This window comes from Phocoena phocoena, chromosome 3 (assembly GCF_963924675.1).
Source record: "Phocoena phocoena chromosome 3, mPhoPho1.1, whole genome shotgun sequence".
In the NCBI taxonomy this organism is placed as follows: Eukaryota; Metazoa; Chordata; class Mammalia; order Artiodactyla; family Phocoenidae; genus Phocoena; species Phocoena phocoena.
Window position 1 is genome coordinate 164,100,669 of NC_089221.1, and position 17,024 is coordinate 164,117,692.

Genomic DNA, 17,024 nt, shown 5'->3' on the forward strand with positions numbered 1-17,024 from the left:
CCGTGTCACCCCAGCCTTAGCCCTGTCTGGGACAGATTGGTCCTGTGGTCAAACCGACTTGGAAAATGCCAGGTTCACATCCCCCTGGCTTGGAGGTTTTTGTTCACCAGCACCGGAAGGGTTAAGAGGATGCGACCGCATGTGTACGTACATGCGGCCTTTCTGTAAATTAGAAACGGTGCCTGTGCTGGGAGCATATAGCCCCATACACTCAAGGGGTTGGCAAGCCACGCGACCGCTGGATTTCTGCCCCGAGAAGCCCAACCACATATGGCCGATACTGTTCTGCTGACGTCTTGCATCTTGCATTGTCCCCACTTCTGGAAGCCAGGAGCAAACCCCTCCCTCCCTCAGACCTTTCTCAGCACTGGGCTCTTGGACCCTTTCCTCTCCTGCTCGCTGGAGGCCCCCCGAGCTCCTCCTGTGGGGCTTTCTGACTGGACCACTTACTGTGGCCAGCCTTCTCCCGTGGACACGGTGAAGAGGGTCAGCAGAGCCCATAGCACGTTGTCATAATGGAACTCATACTTCTTCCACTCTCGGTCCCGCGCCTTCACCTCGTTCTTCTCATAGAGGAGGTACTTGCCACTGCCACAGAAAGTGGTGACCATTAGTAAATGGAGGGACGCCCGTATTTGGCCACCAGACAGAAGGGAGAGGGGGAGGAAGAGGGGCTCACCAGCCCACGCTGCTTCCCACAGCCCAGGAAGCCCGTTTCTCCCTGGAGCTTGTGTGCATCCATTTGGAGATAAATCCACAGATGATGCCACAGCCCTGTGTCCAGTGGGAGAGCCAACTCAGAATCTTGTATCCTTTTCCAACTCGAACACTTCTAGACCCAAGGGTGGGAGCCTCAGGCTTGGGGGGAAGCTGAGAGCAGGAATTGAGACAGGCACATTTCTGGGTTCATCAGGCCAAGGGGGGCAGCCGCTCGCTGTTCCTTCTCAGGGTAGGAAACAGAGGTTAGCCCCAGACTCCTAGCCCAATGCCTGGGATCCTTCCAAATCCAGGAACCAGCCACCAGAATAACCACCGGCTGCCCTTTGGTGCATAGTAATTGTTTATACTAGTGACAAAAGCAATATTGACTGAGCGCTTGGTCAGTGAGAGGCGCAGTACTTTCCTGGACTGAGTCCAGAACTTTCCATCACGAGGATGACCCAAAGATGGGGGGATTTCAGGTCCACAGTCCCTTAGCCACGATTCCAAAATCCAGACAGCTCTGAAAACCAAACATTTTTTCCTAATCCGGCAGTTGGCAAGTTCCAGCCTGCAGACCAAATCTGGATCTGGCCCACAAGCTAAGCAATGGTTGTTTACAGTTTTAAATGGTTGAAACTAAAAGAATTCATTCATGACAGATAAAAATGATAAGAAATTCGAGTTTTAGTTTCCAGAAAGAAAGTCTGATTGGAACACAGCCATGCCTATTGTCCGCGGCTGCTTTGGAGTTGTATGTTCCCAGGCAGAAATATTGCATTTGATCACAGGGCTGCATTAATTTAACTGTGTTGTGCGCTGTGTGGGACATGCACCCCAGAATATTTCTAAAAATCTCCAAGTATTTTGGAACACATCTGCCTATAAAGGTTTCATACAAGGGAACCGAGATGTGTATTAATATCCCCTACTTGACAAAGGTGGCAACTCAAAAGTTAAGCAACCAGCTTATGGCTCATCCTAAAGCCATGGATCAGAGGCTCCTATTCCAAAACTGTCTTTCTTTCTACTTATAGATCCAAGCTGGTTGTAATCGGGTCACCCCCAACGCCCAACACCTCAGTTTCCAAGCCCAGGATGAAATGGAGAGGACCCTGTGGTCCTTCCCCCTCCATGTCCTTAGCCTGCCTTTTGTCTATGCAAAAACTTTAGCCAAAATATGAGTTTAATCATATAAGTGAGAAAATGCAGAAGCAAAGGAAAACAGTCAAAGGAGACCAAATAATAAGAGTTTAGTCACTTAGCATAGTCAAGGACCTTTAGTTCCTTCTCAAGGGCTATAGATAATATTCTGAGCCAGATCCTTTGATCTGCCTCATAGATACTGAAACCCCACCAGGTAGAAGAAGTCAACTACATGATGACCAGACTGTAGCCATGACAAAAGCTGCCACAATTCTGAGAATTGGCCTCAAGGAAATGGGAAGAATCTGACCCTGGAACTGAAGATTGATTGTACTTAAAACAATCAAGATGACGCTGATCAGACAACCGTGTGACCAGTTTCCAGATGACTGTCAGGGCTTCCCCGGTGGCGCAGTGGTTAAGGATCCGCCTGCCAATGCAGGGGACACGGGTTCAAGCCCTGGTCCGGGAAGATCCCACATGCTGTGGAGCAACTAAGCCCGTGAGCCACAACTACTGAGCCTGCGCTCTAGAGCCCACGTGCCAAAACCACTGAAGTCCACGCGCCTAGAGCCCGTGCTCCGCAACAAGAGAAGCCACGGCAATGAGAAGCCTGCGCACCGCAACGAAGAGTAGCCCCCGCTCGCCGCAACTAGGGAAAGCCATGCACAGCAACGAAGACCCAAGGCAGCCAAAGATAAATGAATACAATAAATAAATTAAAAAAAACAACAGTTGACTGTCACAGGTGACCGTGCTGTTTCTACATGTAGCTCCCTCTCTCCATCTATAAAAACTTTTGTCCACTGGTTGTCAGTGCGGGGGGAAGTTGGCCTTTGGACGAGAGTCTGCCCTCCCTGCACCAACCTCCCCCCGCCCGCAGTTGCTGGCAAAATAAAGCAAACGTTCCTTGCTACCAACTTTGCCTCTCTATTGGCTTTTGAGCGGTGAGCAGCTGGACCCCACTTTTGGTTACAAAGAGACTGGTGCATCTGGCCGCCCCCTACCTGCCAGCCCCGATGGGGATGCCTAGGAGAGTCAAGACTCACCGGCAATCTTTCTCAAACTCCTTGGACTCGTCGGTGCAGTGGAAGAACTTGCCCTTGAAGAGCTGCACGGCCACAACGGCAAAGATGAACATGAAGAGCATGTAGACGATAAGGATGTTGAAGACGTTCTTGAGTGAGTTCACAACGCAGTCAAACACGGCCTGGTGGGTGGGGTGGGAGAGACAGCGTGAGGGGCTGGGAACAAGCACGGCCTCCACCTCCAGCCGCTCCTCATACCCAAGTATTGTCATTATTCCTATTTTACGGGCAAGGACGTGATCCAAGTTACTCGGTTAAGGCCACGCAGTTCTGAGAAATGTTGGGGCTCGACCCGATTCTGAGTTTTTATGCATTGAAAACCCCCAATTTTAACCCCTGGGAAATGGGGCTGCTTCTCTGAGCTTCTCCAAGGTAAGCTCATGGCTCTTCAGGGCAAGAGGAAAGGTCCTCGATGAAGATGTCATTTCCTGTTCATTCTGTGTCCCTGCTTCACGTCACTCCCCTCCCCATAATCTGGAGTTGTGGTCCCCTCCCTTTTGCCCACTGATCACTTGGGGGCACTCTGGATTTGCGAGCTGACTTCACGTGCCCTGCGTAAGATGGAATCCTTCCATCCTCCTCTAGAGAAGGCAGGGGTCCCAGCCTGGAATGTTCCCCACCACATCCTGCTATTAAATCACAGCGGGTCCTAACTACAAGTAGGCATCAAGGATTGTCAGCCTACTGGAATCACACATTAGCTCTGCCGGCTTCCCCCGGGGGAGAGAGTGCATGGCTTTCATGGGGCTTTCAAAGGGGGCTGTGACCCAGAAAAAGGCAAAGAGCCACTGAACCGGCTACTTCTGGGTTCCACATATCTCAATGCAAGCAAGCTTTCCCGTCCAGAGGGCGGCCACATTTCCTCTTTGAATATTTATCAACAAAAAGGGGGCATTCGGATCATTATTTTCCAAATCATGGGGGAGGGGCACACCACCGGTGATATCAGACGTACTTTCAGGTCCTATAGGAGCCCAAGACCAAGTAACACTGAATCACATGGTCGCAAAGTTATTCTCTCTCTAATACTTTCAATCCTTTTGAGTGAAGGAGAAAGTCTTCCTTAGTTGTTACTGTGTTAACACCTAACATTTACACTTTTCCTTTTTTTTTTTGGCCGCGCCATGCGGCATGCAGGATCTTAGGTCCCTGGCCAGGGATCGACCCTGTGCCCCCTGCATTGGGAACACAGAGTCTTAACCACTGGACCGCCAGGGAAGTCCCTGTACTTTTCCTTTCTAACCAAGAAAGAGCAAGTATCCATGCTCAAAGTCTTTGGCAGGCAATTATTTTGGGCTAGATTTTAATAACAGTTCTATTTTGAACAGATATTTAGTTTTACCTTCTATTAACAGTGGGTTTTGGTTTTCCAACTTAAGAAACTTGACAAGCATTTCCTTTTAAAATAAATCCACTCAGGTAAAAAATAAAGTGACTTAAAGCAACATATTAAGAAAGACTCTGGTGGTTCATGCTATTTTGGAACAGGAGATATTGGACCCTAGAATAGGCAGGTGAAAAGTTAAAGGCTATGTGGGACCAGAAACCTAGTTTCCTGCTTCCCAGATTAGGGTTATGCCCTGTATCCACATGATGCCTTCATGGGAATTAAGAAAAGGGATCTCAACTTTGCAAGAGACATTTCATCTATTGGAAAATTACCATGATATACAGATTTTGTTCCATGAACTCACTTTACTGCCATCTACTGGAGAGTTGTAGTAATAAGTATATCCACATATAATGGCTGTGCTGTTAGCAGCATCCCTTTCAACGTACTGTCCTTGAGCAGTGTGCAACCTGCTCAACTGTACGTGGCAACCCTGATAGATCTTCCACATACCCCAATCTCACCTTGAGCTTTGGCAACCGCTTGATGGTTTTAAGAGGTCGTAGCACCCGAAGGACTCGGAGGGATTTAATCGTGTTGATGTCCTTTCCTTTGCTATTGCCACTGTGGAGGGATGTTAGAATGGGGAGAAGGGAAAAGAGGGAGCCGAGGTCAGGCTGGGTGGTGGGTGGTCCACAGCCCCAAGTGGCCCCACCCTCCCAGGCTTAGGAGTCTGGGGTGGGCCTGGCATAGTCATGTCCTTCCCGGAGAAGAGTAGTCAGCTCCCCTGCTACATCTGGGCTCAAGAGCTAGTGAGTAGATGGCCCTTTGTGGTTTTGGTCTCAGGGTTTGTTGAGGGCCCTGGCTGAGCCTGTACAGCTGCATGGGGTGGCTCTTGGATCCAGCACGAGGAAGTTGGCTGCCCCCTGTGTGCTCTCTTTGGAGGTGGTCTTAGTGAGCTTTTAGAAAATGGGATTCCTCCCTCTTCCAACAGGATCCAGGAAATGCTTAAAGTGGCCTTTAAACCAGAGCTCCCTTCCCCCACCCGCTGCCCCACTATTCCCTGAGCCCACAGGAGCGGAAGGAACCAGAACATCAGATGTCGAATCTCTGCCTCATTCTTTCAGGGTATCTGAGCTCAGACTGCTGCATAGGGGTTCAGCCCAGGGTCTACTGGGCCCGAGTCTTAGCACTGCAGATATCATGACACCCTTAGCCAACCATGATTCAAGCGCCCCCAAAAGGAAGGCATTGGGTGTGGCCATCAAAGGCTTGTGATTAATGGAACTCACCACCCACCCAGCTGCCCAAGCCAGAAACCCAACACTCGTGTTCAACTTCCTGTCCTCCATCCTCATCCCCAATGGGTCACCCTCCTACACATGGCACCATGATAGGTCAGACCCCCATTATCCACCTCCCAACTTTCTCCCCCCACTCCCTGTCACTCTCTTCTTCCATCTTTTCTGCACACAGTGGCCCAAACCAATGACCATGTCACTCTCCTACTCCAACTCCTTCTGGAGCAGCTGAATTCCTAGAAGTGCAAACCCCTAGCTCGGCATTCAAGGCTCTTAGGAATCTAGTCCAACTTACCTTTCTGTTTGCGTTCCCATTGATTACTACACAACCCAAGCCCCAGCCACATTCTTTTGCTTCTGTTCCCTCTGCTAGAAATGCCCTTCCTCCACTTCTTCATTCACAGAACGATGCAGCCTTCAAAGGCCAAGGTAAATGTCCCTTCATCTGACAGCCTCCACTGACTGCCTCTGGGCTCTGCCAGACCCCAGTGCTGTTTCAGAATCACCTTTGTTCCTGTCATTGGCTTCTGGCTTTAGACAGAAAACTCTTCAAAGGTGAAACTGTGATTTCTTTTCCTATGTGTTCATTTTCCCTTTAACCTTGGTTCTTGTCTCTGCCCCCAGCATGTGCCTGGTGTGTAGTTTCAGGACACATGTGAATGGATCCAGATCAGAGGTCTTTGGGGGCCAGTTAGCAAACATCTCCCTACAGTTCTCTTGGGTCATGAGTAGATCTGCCCCAGAGACACCCACCGTGGTGTGCCCAGGTATCCAGGTGCAAAAATATTCTTCCTGACATTTGCTTTTTTTAGGGTTCCTTTTTCTCATCTTTCAGAGAAAAGAGAATTGGACTTTAACCTGCCAGCCACAACCGTGCTCCAGGATTCAGCAGTCTGAACATGGGATTTTCTTTTCTAAACCAAAGTCATCAATCATTATTATCTCAAGGCTGTGCACCCAAAGTATGAGACACACGTCAGGAGAGTCACTGAGATATTTTCAGGCAGATCACGAACACAATTAAGGAATGGGATCACACAGGGAAACAGCTATGTTTTCTTCAAGTTATCTTTCAGGCCTCCTGTTGTGGTCAGAGAGGAAGTTTCTGCTATGTGTTCATAGGTCTTTAATGCCTCCCTAACACGAATTTCCCTTTTAACAAAGAACCCAGCTTGAATGTAACAACTTGTCACGCAACTGTTTCATTCTTGTTGGATTCACTTTGGCAGTTGCCTGTTCTATCTGAGGTTAACAATACTGGTTGTAAGGGGATGGCATAAAGTGTTCTAGCAAAACTAAAATGAAGTTTAGACTATGTGTTGGTGGAAAAAACGTCAAGCAAGTGGACATCTAGGTTGTATGTGGAACGGGCTAAAATCTTGATGGGCCAAACTGCTAACATTTGGGAACACACCTCCTGGGGCACATCTACTCATCTAAAAATGACTCCATGGGCATTCTGGGGGTCTCTCTCCTAGGAGGCACGTCTCCCTGGGGAGAGGCTGAGAACAATCCTCAAGAGTGTTCCTGGCAGTTTGGCCCCTGAGCACGCAGGAATGGCTTGACCAAGGTGTTCTTACAGAAAACAACCAGATTTTCAAAGAGTGTAGATGCTCCTGTTGCGGGGTGGGGGGGTTACTTACTCCTCTTAAAGCCTAAGCCCTGGTTGTTTGGACTGTCCACGCTTCTCCCATCTGGGAAGCTGGACATTCACTCCCCTGATAACTACCCATCTGGCTCGTCTGCCCTACTGAAATAAGACCATGGGGAGACCCCCTTCCACGCCCTTTATGTTCTCTTCCAAGAACTGGGCTAAATGGTGGGTCCTGATGAGAGGCAGTGGCCAAGACCCCTCCAGGCTCCTGCCCCTTGGGGAGCAGGCTGAGGGGACTCTGGTCACTGCAGGCGACAGGACGGTGGCAATGACACAAGGCTACAGAAGCAGGCCCAGAACCAGTGTGGCTGCATCAGAGCACAGAGAACGAGACAGAACGAGAGAGAGAGAGAGAGAGAGAGAGAGAGAGAGAGAGAGAGAGGGAGAGAGAGAGGCACTTTACCGTGTACTGCTCCTGGTGACGTGGCGTCGGAGGGAGAGACAGATCGTAAGCGGCCTCAGAAGAAAGAACACAGAACACACACATACATGCACACACACCTGGGCACTCCCCTGCCCTGCCTGGGCACCAGGAGGGGCCGCCTTAGGCTCGTGGCCCTGGATGGTATCCATCCTTCCATCTGCAAGACGCTTGTTCCGTCCCCTGCCTTTGGCTGGCCCCCGGCACTGCCCAACAGCACCAAGAAAGCCGAATTTCCAAGTAGCAGGACAGCCCAAAATTATCAACTACCAAAGGCAAATTCGCCACTGAAGGTCCCTGCCAAGAGCTGGAGAAAAACCCCTTTTCTCCAGAGGTTCTGGGACTGGAAATTTTTAGAATGTCTTTTTTTTGGCCACGCCTCGCAGTATGCGGGATCTTAGTTCCCCAACCGCGGCCCCTGCATCAGAAGCATGGAGTCTAAACCACTGGACTGCCAGGGAAGTCGTTTAGAATGTCTTGAAGGGGGTGAGCTTTGGAGTTAGGGGGACCTGGGTTTGACTCCCAGCACTGCCCTTAATTATTGTTCTCATCTGTAAAACAGACCTTTGGGGGGCTGATGCTTGATACACAGTAACTATGGCTTTGGCTTTACCCCCTAAGTTATGAAGGAGAAGGGGGGCAGCTAAGAGTTCCAATTTGGGATGAAATTAAGGGGCAACTCTCAAGAGCCTTCTGGGAAAATGTGGGCCTGGGGGAAGCTCTCTGCATCTGGCAGTGGCCCCTTGTACAACTCATCTTTGGAATCAAGGTTCAGTCTCATTATGACCCTCCAACCATGACTGGAGATCAAGGTGCAAGAAACTTGATTGCCATTAGAACAGTGGAAGCCCTACTGCCAAGCAGGTTCTCTACAGAATATCCCACCTGCCACCCCCGTTTGAAGTTAGTGACATTTCTAAAAACATAATGGGTCTTACAAATATTCCCACTGGATTTTTCTTCCCCCTGCTACCTTTCGTTTTACCTCAGTGGCTTTCAAAGCTTAACATATCTAGGAATTATTGCATAGATAGAATTGTATAGATTCTGCTTTTTGGATTATTGAGGAATTTTTCAGTGACAGTGATTTCTGCCCAGCCTGATGGATGATGTTAGGTGTAATATGTGAGTCTTCTGAATGTCACTGCAACTGTCTGTGGCAAGGTGGTACCATTATACCCATTTTCCGGATGAGGAAGCTGAGGCTCAGAGAGGGAAAGTGACTTGTCCGAGGTCACACAGCCAGGGAAGTGGCAGACTGAGATTCAAACCCAGGTTTGTGTGTCTTGCATGCTAATCTTCTTTCCATTTCATTACACACACACAAAAGAATGCCTTCAGGGGTAGGGGCTGTTTTGAGGATGGGGATAAAAAAAAAAAAAGGCAGCCCGGGGGCTCCTTCTTTGGCTTCCTGGCAGTTGGGCTCCTGAGCACGCAGGAGTGGCTTGATCAGGGTGCTCTGCCGGCCGTGCTGGCCCGCTTTGAGGGAAGAGTGGCAGCCCCAGATGGACTCTTGGCAGTGAGGGCAGGGTCATGATTTGCCAGCTGCTGAGAAATGTCAGTTGGCTACCCCGTTGCATGGGCACAGAGCATGATGTCAAGTGCGGTGACTCATGAAATGGTGTGTTAATGGTGGTCGCATGGACACAGCACACAGTCAGTAGATGGAGCAGGACACACGCACACAGATATTTGGGGGAGGTGCAGGAGGGGTGGAAGCCGTCGGGAGAGCTTCGACACATCCCTTGGAGGACCGCGGGGATCATTTCCCCATGTCCGAGACGGGGCCACAGTCACAGCACTGCAGAATCCTTGCCTCCTCATCCTGCTGACTTGTGAAAGTCTCCATGTTCAGTGCTGGGAGATGGGCAGCAACCCTCAATCTGACAGCTGACTGCCCTCCACAATCTCTCTGGTCGTCAGTTTCCTCATGTACAAAAAAAGGAATACTAAGAGAACTTCCTGCGTGGGGTTGTAAAGATTAAGTAAATGGAGGCTGTCACTATCATTATTACCCAGTCAGGTTTGTCAAAGTTACGGGGAAACTGAGGCACAGAGAGGTTCAGGGACTTGCACATCTAGAGAGAAACCGGACAGCCTTGCTGGAAGCTTTTCCTAACACCATCAGGTTCATTTAACACTTGTTGGGGTTCTCAGCCTTGTCTATGAGGAGACAGGCACATAGGACAGATAAAGTGAGTTAAAAGAACAGAAAGAAAAGAAGCAAAGGACTCTGGGATTGGACACTCAAGTGGAGACTCTCAGAGCAACACCTACTCCTGCCGATGTGACCTCCGTCTGGTAACAAGGAAAGACAATAAGGAAAGTCCTTGTAGGGCGAGAGACCTTTTCAGGTAAGAGAGGCCAGAAACCTGAAGGCAGAGGGAGGATTCTGAAACTTTTCTGGGGAAAAATGTAGCAGCCTGGGTGGGGGGCCCCTTCTCTGGCTTTCTGGCAGATTGGCCTAAGGCATGCAGGAGCAGCTTGATCAAGGTGCATGCCAGTTGTGCCCGGCCTGTGGCCCTGCCCTGGAGGAGGAGTGGCAGTGACAGATTCTTGGCAGTGAGGTGGGGAGGGTGTGGCAGGGGTGGGGTCTCAGAGTCTACCTCTTCCATCCCTGTGACCATCACATAAAGGCGCTCCCCCGGTTGTCAGCTCTTCTAAAACCCCAAGAGAGTCCCCAACACCTGTCAGGACCCCACTGGCAAAATCTCACACACCCCAGTTCCTGCAAGATCCACGAGCTCACTGGGACTCATAGGGATGATCTTAAATCCCTGTCCAGCCCCTTTCCTCACATAGGAATTTAAAAAAACAGTTGGAAACAGGGATTTTCAATGGCATTAACTGGCTGGCTTCATGCCTGTAGCAACTTCATAAAACCAGCTTCACAGGTGGACTCTACAAAGACGCTGCTAAATTTCTCTGAGCTGGAGGCTCATTTTGAATGCCCTTGTATAACTTTATATTTAAAACAAAAGCTCAAAAATTAAAAAACAGAATCAGCTCCCTGTGACAGATTCTTTTGCAGACGCAAAGAACCATTTTGCTTGATTCTGGGTGGAAAAACAATTTTGTTTTCGCAGATCAGGTTTGCTTAAAGTTGAGCCTAATTGTAGCTCCAGGGGAACGGTGGCCCATCATGGTAAAGCTCTACGGTTTGAAAGGCTTGTTCCCAGGTCTTTCGAAGGCCACACTTTTCCCAAATTGGGAGGCCAAATGAGGGATGGAGAGGGGACAGGGCAATAGTGGGGGCCCCCTCTTCAGCACTGAAGCTTGTTGGCTCCCACAGAGGTCTGGAAGGAAAGTGTCAAGGATGAACTGATGGGCAGCAGACGCTACCTCTATTGTACTACACCCAGTGGTGGCCACGGAGGGCAAAACCCACCACCCAGGGCACAGCTGGCAAAGGGGGGTGTTGTGTGTGGAGAGATGGATGTGATCTCTTTCTGAGCTCTGGGGGACCTGGGGGCTGCTGGGCAGACATCATCCTGGAGGGCTGGAGGAAATGTGGGACGGGTGCTTGCCTACACTTGCCTTCCCTGGACATGAAGACTACCCCAGGTCAGAACATGGTGGGGACTGGGTTTTTGATGCCAGAGCAAATGGCAGAGTGTCTGCCTTCTCCAGGCCACGGGGCCCAGGTTAGGCAGAAGGTCAAGGCGAAGGACAGGATGGAAGGGAGAGAGAGAGAAAAGAGTCTGGAGGAGAGGAAGAGGGAGAAGGAGAGGGGAAGAGGGAGGGGAGATGGGAGGAGGGAGGGGAAGGGGAGGTGGGGAGAGAGAGAGAGAGAGAGAGAGAGAGACAGAAAGGGAGTCAGAGAGAGGGAAGGAGAGAGAAAAGGGGAAAGATAAAGAAGGAGAAAGACAGAAACAGGAGCAAGGGAGGGAAGGGGATTTGAGATGGATTCACTCCAGGATGAGGGCTGTCAAATGTTTTGGCTTTTCAGAATCGAAACTTTCTCAGGACCTAGCATGGTGCCTGACTGACACCTTGTAGAAGTTGCTCACATAACTGATGGACAGAGGGAGGAGCATAGTTCATTACATTCTCATATACACAGTGTATTACCTTTTAGAATCTTTTTTGGGGAAAGAAATTTGTGCTAACTTGATAAGAAACAAATTGTATCTTGTTTGTATTTTATATATCTCCTAATTCCAATGAGGTAGGTTTTTTTTTTTCATTTTTATTAGTCAGCATTCTGTGAAATTTCTGTGTTAAATCCTGTGCTCACTTACCTATTAAGGTTCAGTGTTTCTTATTGATTTGTAATTGCTTTTTATATCTGAAGGCCATGGATACCTTGTCTTATTTGTGGTAATCTTTCTCCTCTAATTTCCTGTGCACTTTGATTATTATTAGTATTAAACCTACAGGACATCTTAATGAAAATGTAGCCAAACTTCTTCAATTTTTGAGATGATCTCTTCCATCGTTCTAATGATCAAATACTCAATTACTTAAAAAAGTGGGAGAGAGAGGAGGAAGAGTGGAAGAGGGACAGAGGAAGAAAGAGAGAAAAGGAGAGGGGGTGGAAAAGAGCAGACACAGAAAGGAGGAGAAAGTAGAAGACAAAGAGAAAGGGGGTGGGAAGTCTGGCCAGAGTCAGAAATACATTCAGCTTCCTGACCTTCATGGTACATCTCCACCAGCTCAGAGGCATCCAGAAACTCTGGAGATTTCTTGCTCTTTTGACACAACTTGATCTCATTGTGTTCCCAGGGGAGGATCTGAGAATGGCCCAGTTTAGCCCTTAAATTGGAAACGGGCCACCACACTGGCCTCCTGAAAAACCAAGTCCTCATTGTTTGGTCAGGTGGGCCATTCAAGAACTCTTCCAGGTCTGCTAAGAAGGGGCCCAGGAGGCAGAGGCAAAGGGGAAGCCCCTGATTTCTCATTATATGGGTGAGGTGGGTCCGAATCCCTTTGAGGCTTTTCTTTCTGGGAATGGTCCACTGTGATGGGCACAGACAGGGTCCCTAAGAAGATTTGTTTCTGGATTAGGGGCAGATTAGGTTTTTCCATCCTGCCCCAAGCGTCTACAAGTTGAGGAATATACTGCTAAGTTTGCTACCAGGGCCCTAAGAGCTAATGGCTACTCAGCCCTCGGATGCCATCTTGGAATCGCACCTTGGAACGGCTACTAAGCCTTTGGGCGCCATCTTGGAATGCTTACTGAGCCCTCAGGTGCCATCTTAAAATGGCTGCCCAGAATTCGGGTGCCATCTTGGAATGGCTGCTCAAAACCCAGCTACGATTTTGACATGGCTGCCCAGAATTCGGGCACCATCTTGGAGCTGCATGATGAGGCATGACCTTTCAGAGCGTCCTAGGACTGCCAGGAGAAGTTCAGGACACACAAGGGGAGTCATCAGGTCTATAACTACAGGGCCTTCGGGCACAGGGTGGGGAATCCAAATTCTCATGCACATTCGTCTCCTGATTGTCTTTTGAGGGGCTCCCCAAAGAGACAGTGGCTTGGGCAGAGCTTGTAGAGCAGAAGGAAGATGAGATGTCCTGGTGGGGCTAGTCTACGGAAAGCAGCAGAGCAAGGGGTCGGTGGCATGGCTGTGTGAGGAGGTAGAAGGTGGGAGGGCTTCTCCTTCTTCCTCCGTGGTGGGCATCATGCAGAAGCCAATCGAAGCTCTTCCCAGTGGCATGCGGATGCCTCCCACCACCCTGGAGCCCACTCTCCCCTTCTCTACACCCCGAGAACACGTCCCCTGATTCAATGGGCTGGGGACGGAGGGACGAAGAGGCAGGAGGAGTCCTCGAGAGGACACTTACGTGAAGGCAAAGGCCACCAGGGCCCCACTGACCACTATGAAGTCAAGAATGTTCCAGAGGTCACGGAAGTAGGCACCCTGGTGCAGGACGAGCCCCAGGTCGATCATCTACGGGAGGAGAAGAGACAGCGCTCTGATCCCTCATCCCCACCCTGGGCAGCAGCATTCACCCTTCAGCCTCAGGAGGAGGCGCAACAGGAGGGGGCATGGTAGTCAATGGGACCACCTCATCCTGAAGGGCTGGGACGGTGGCCAGAGGACCTGGGGGAGGAGCGAGAGCCCCTGCCCAAGGCGCCTTCCCACCTTGTGAAAGGTAGTTCTGACTTGCTGGTTCTTAGGTCAAAACCTTGGGATCCCTCTGGGTTCCTCACCCCACATCAGATACATTAGCAAACCCTGTTGGTTCTGTCTTCCAAACCTTCCAAGAATCTGCCGACTTTTCACCACCTTCTCTGCCACCACCCTGGGCTGGTCCCCATTATCTCCTGCCTGGACCAGTGCAATCGCCTGCTCCCAGTTCTCTTGGGTCCCACCCACCCTGCTCCCCCTCTCAAGCCTGCCCTCCCAGAGAGGCTAGAGGGTGGCTGTGAACACCTGAGTCCAATCATGTCCCTCTGCTCAGAACCTTCCATGGCTCCCACCTCACTTGGGATAAAAGCCTAAGTCCTCCCTGTGGCCCCCAAGTTTCTGCATGATTCGTCCCTCCCTGCTCATCTCCCTGACCTGGTTTCCGCACCCTCCTCTCTCACTCCTTCTGGATGCACCGGCTTCCTTGATGTTCCTCAAACACACCAAGCATTTCTAATCTCTGGGGAGAGCCTCCTGCACCAGGGTGGCATTCTTGAGGGTGCAGAATACTGTGGAGCCCTGGCACTCACCTTGATCACCATCTCAAAGGTAAAGACGCCTGTAAAAACGTAGTCAAAATATCGCAGTACCTGCAGGGGATAAAAGCAAGGGAGCAGCCGATCACTGGCTTGCTCCAGCAGAGCCCCCGTGCACCTATCCTTGGTCCACTGGGGTGTGTGGCCTCCAACAAAGTCCCCAGGGAGCAGAATCTCCATCCACATGAGGAAATGCTGCATCCATGTACGGTTGGGCAGGTCGTGCACTACCCAAGGGCCTCCTCCCACTGTCTCAGGGCAGATTTGTATGTTGTGACTGAAACAGTCCAGCAGATGGCAGCAAAGTCCTAGCAAAAAAAAAATCACTCTACCAGGCTGGTCTGCTTACTAAAGGAAAGGGTGCCTTTTTTATTTGCCCAAAGCACTATATGGACTAGAGGTGGCCCCAGGGAAGTTCAGGGAGGCCTGCATCTCTGTGGGTGACAGGTCTGATCCCCCAGTGCCTCTGACCTGCTGGGTCTCCTGGGTGAGTAACTGTTCCCACACAGGGTTTCCTAAACATGATTAGCCGTCCAGGACAGACACTGGGGACAAACCTCACTGTGGTGCCCATCTCCCTCCCCACTCCGGGGCCACACACTCAGCAGGGTGGGTTGATTCTCCCTCACCCCACCACTTTACACAAGACCAGGCATTAGTGGTTTCTGTCTGGACGGGCAACATCCTGCACTCTGGCCCCTTTCCTGGCCATGCCATAGCACATCCATGGTGTGACCCTGGCATGAGGATGTTGAGTGTGCTGGCACAGTGCCCAGCACGTTGGTAAGCGCAGGGGACTGACTTCATCAGATTTGCCTTGGAGAAGTAAGGGCTGGTAATTACTAAGGATGGCCACCAGAGGGCGCCTGCGAGCACTCAAGTCCGGTCACCCACCACCCTCTTCTCTGCTCAAGAACCCTCTGTGGCTCACACCTCACTCAGGTAAAAGCCAAAGTCCTCCTCGTGGCCTCCGAGGCCCTGCACAATCTGCCTGTCCACCTCCTTGCCCTCATCTTGTCCTACTCTCCCCCTTGCTCCCTCTGATTCTGCCACCCTGGATGTTCTCACCTCAGGGCCTTTGCACAGGCTGTTCTCTCTGCCTGGAATGCTCTTCCCCATGTTCCAACTGATTCCCTCTCTCTCCTCCTTTACGACTTGGCTCAAATATCACTTTCTCAGTGAGGCCTTCCCCGATTGCCTGTTTAAAATTCCACCAAGTCTACCCCTTCCCCCATATCCCTCATCCCTAGCACTTGTCACATCCTGACACACTATTTGTTGTAGTTATTAATAACCTCACTGTCTACCTCCCCAACCTGAAAGTCAACCTCACAAGAGCGGGGATGTTTATCTGTCCCTGTGGCATCTCCAGCTTATAGTACAGGGCCAGGCATACTCAAGAAATGTTTGCTGAACGAATGCATGAATAGCTGTGGCTGCACTGGGTCCTGCAGGAGCTGGGATCTGCGATCTGTGTGGTCACCACTCACATTCTCATTATGTGTGGTGCTTGAAGGGCCAGTGGAGGCCAGAGCGGCCAGGATGGCTAACTTCCTGGGATGTGCAGCCAGGGGCTGGAAGGTTCTGGGAAGGCTGAGGGGATGGTGGTGGGAGAGCATTTCAGGTGCACCGGGCAGAGGGCACAGCATGGATAAAGGCCCAGTGCTCTGTGAGCTCTGAGATGGCAGGGACTGTCTCATACCCTGTCAATCCTTGATGTTTAGCTCAGCACGTGGCACACAGCAGTTGCTCATTAAATAATTACTAAATAAAGCAATGAATGGAAGGAAAGGAGGAAAGAAGGAAGGAAAGGAGGTGGGGGGAAAGGCAGGCCAGGTGGTCAGCTGAATCCAATTCTGGAGAGCTTAATAAGTGGAGCAAGAGGAAATCAAAAGACCAAGAAATTAGGTTCAACCGTATCTAACGTGTAGATCTTTTTGACCTCTACAAAAGGCAATTTTCTGTGGCTCACTGGAATCCAAAAAGGTTCTCAGTCTCATTTATCCCGGGGAAATGCAAATCAAAGTCCCAATGAGATTCCACACCCACCAGGTTGGCTAAACGAGAGAGCTGACAGCACCAAGTGTGGGCAAGACCGTGGAGCAGCGGGAGCCCTGTACGTTACTGGTGCGAGTAAACATTCTGGCTGCACCTTTGGGGCCAACCACATGTAAATTCTATGTATGATCCAGAAGCTCCATTTCTGGTTTTAGATCCTGGAGAAAGTCAAGCCCAGGGGCCCCATGTTGGGGGTAGGGGATGCCGTGACAGCATTCTAAACCGCAGACAGTCCAAATGTGCGTCAAATGGAAGATGCGTAAACAAATGATGGCATGGAGCGGAACGTTCAACAGCAACGGAAAAGAATGACTGTCACTACCAGCATCAATACATGCTCATCTCATGGTGGACACGATTCTGGGTGACAGAGAGATGCATAGAATTTATCCCATCTGTTCCGTGTTAGAAACAGGCAAAAAAATTCTAGTGTTTAAGGATGCACATACAGGTGGGAAAATCAGAGCAGCTAAGAAATGCTCCTTCCAGAAGTGGGGATTTGGATACCTCTAAGGTAGGGTTTTTCAAGTACTGTTGACAATAGGCGTCAGGTCATTCTCTGTGGTGAGGCTGCCTTGTGCGCTGCAGGGTGATGAACGGTGTCCCTGGTCCCCACCCTCTCGAGGCCAGTAGCGGCCCTCCACCTGTCCCAAC

General features: G+C 50.4%; 1 protein-coding gene across 3 annotated transcripts in view; it reads right to left on the minus strand.

Moving 5' to 3' along the window:
* CACNA1A (calcium voltage-gated channel subunit alpha1 A) overlaps window positions 1-17,024 on the minus strand; it is a 236,061-nt gene that overhangs the window by 44,886 nt on the left and 174,151 nt on the right. For all 3 annotated transcript variants that reach the window (XM_065874591.1, XM_065874592.1, XM_065874589.1), the window contains exons 23-27: window positions 14,307-14,366; window positions 13,430-13,536; window positions 4,788-4,887; window positions 2,895-3,055; window positions 451-588 (exon numbers count right to left, since the gene is read on the minus strand). In XM_065874591.1, coding sequence (XP_065730663.1) covers window positions 451-588; window positions 2,895-3,055; window positions 4,788-4,887; window positions 13,430-13,536; window positions 14,307-14,366 — 566 coding nt within the window. The remainder of the gene's footprint in view (window positions 1-450; window positions 589-2,894; window positions 3,056-4,787; window positions 4,888-13,429; window positions 13,537-14,306; window positions 14,367-17,024) is intronic.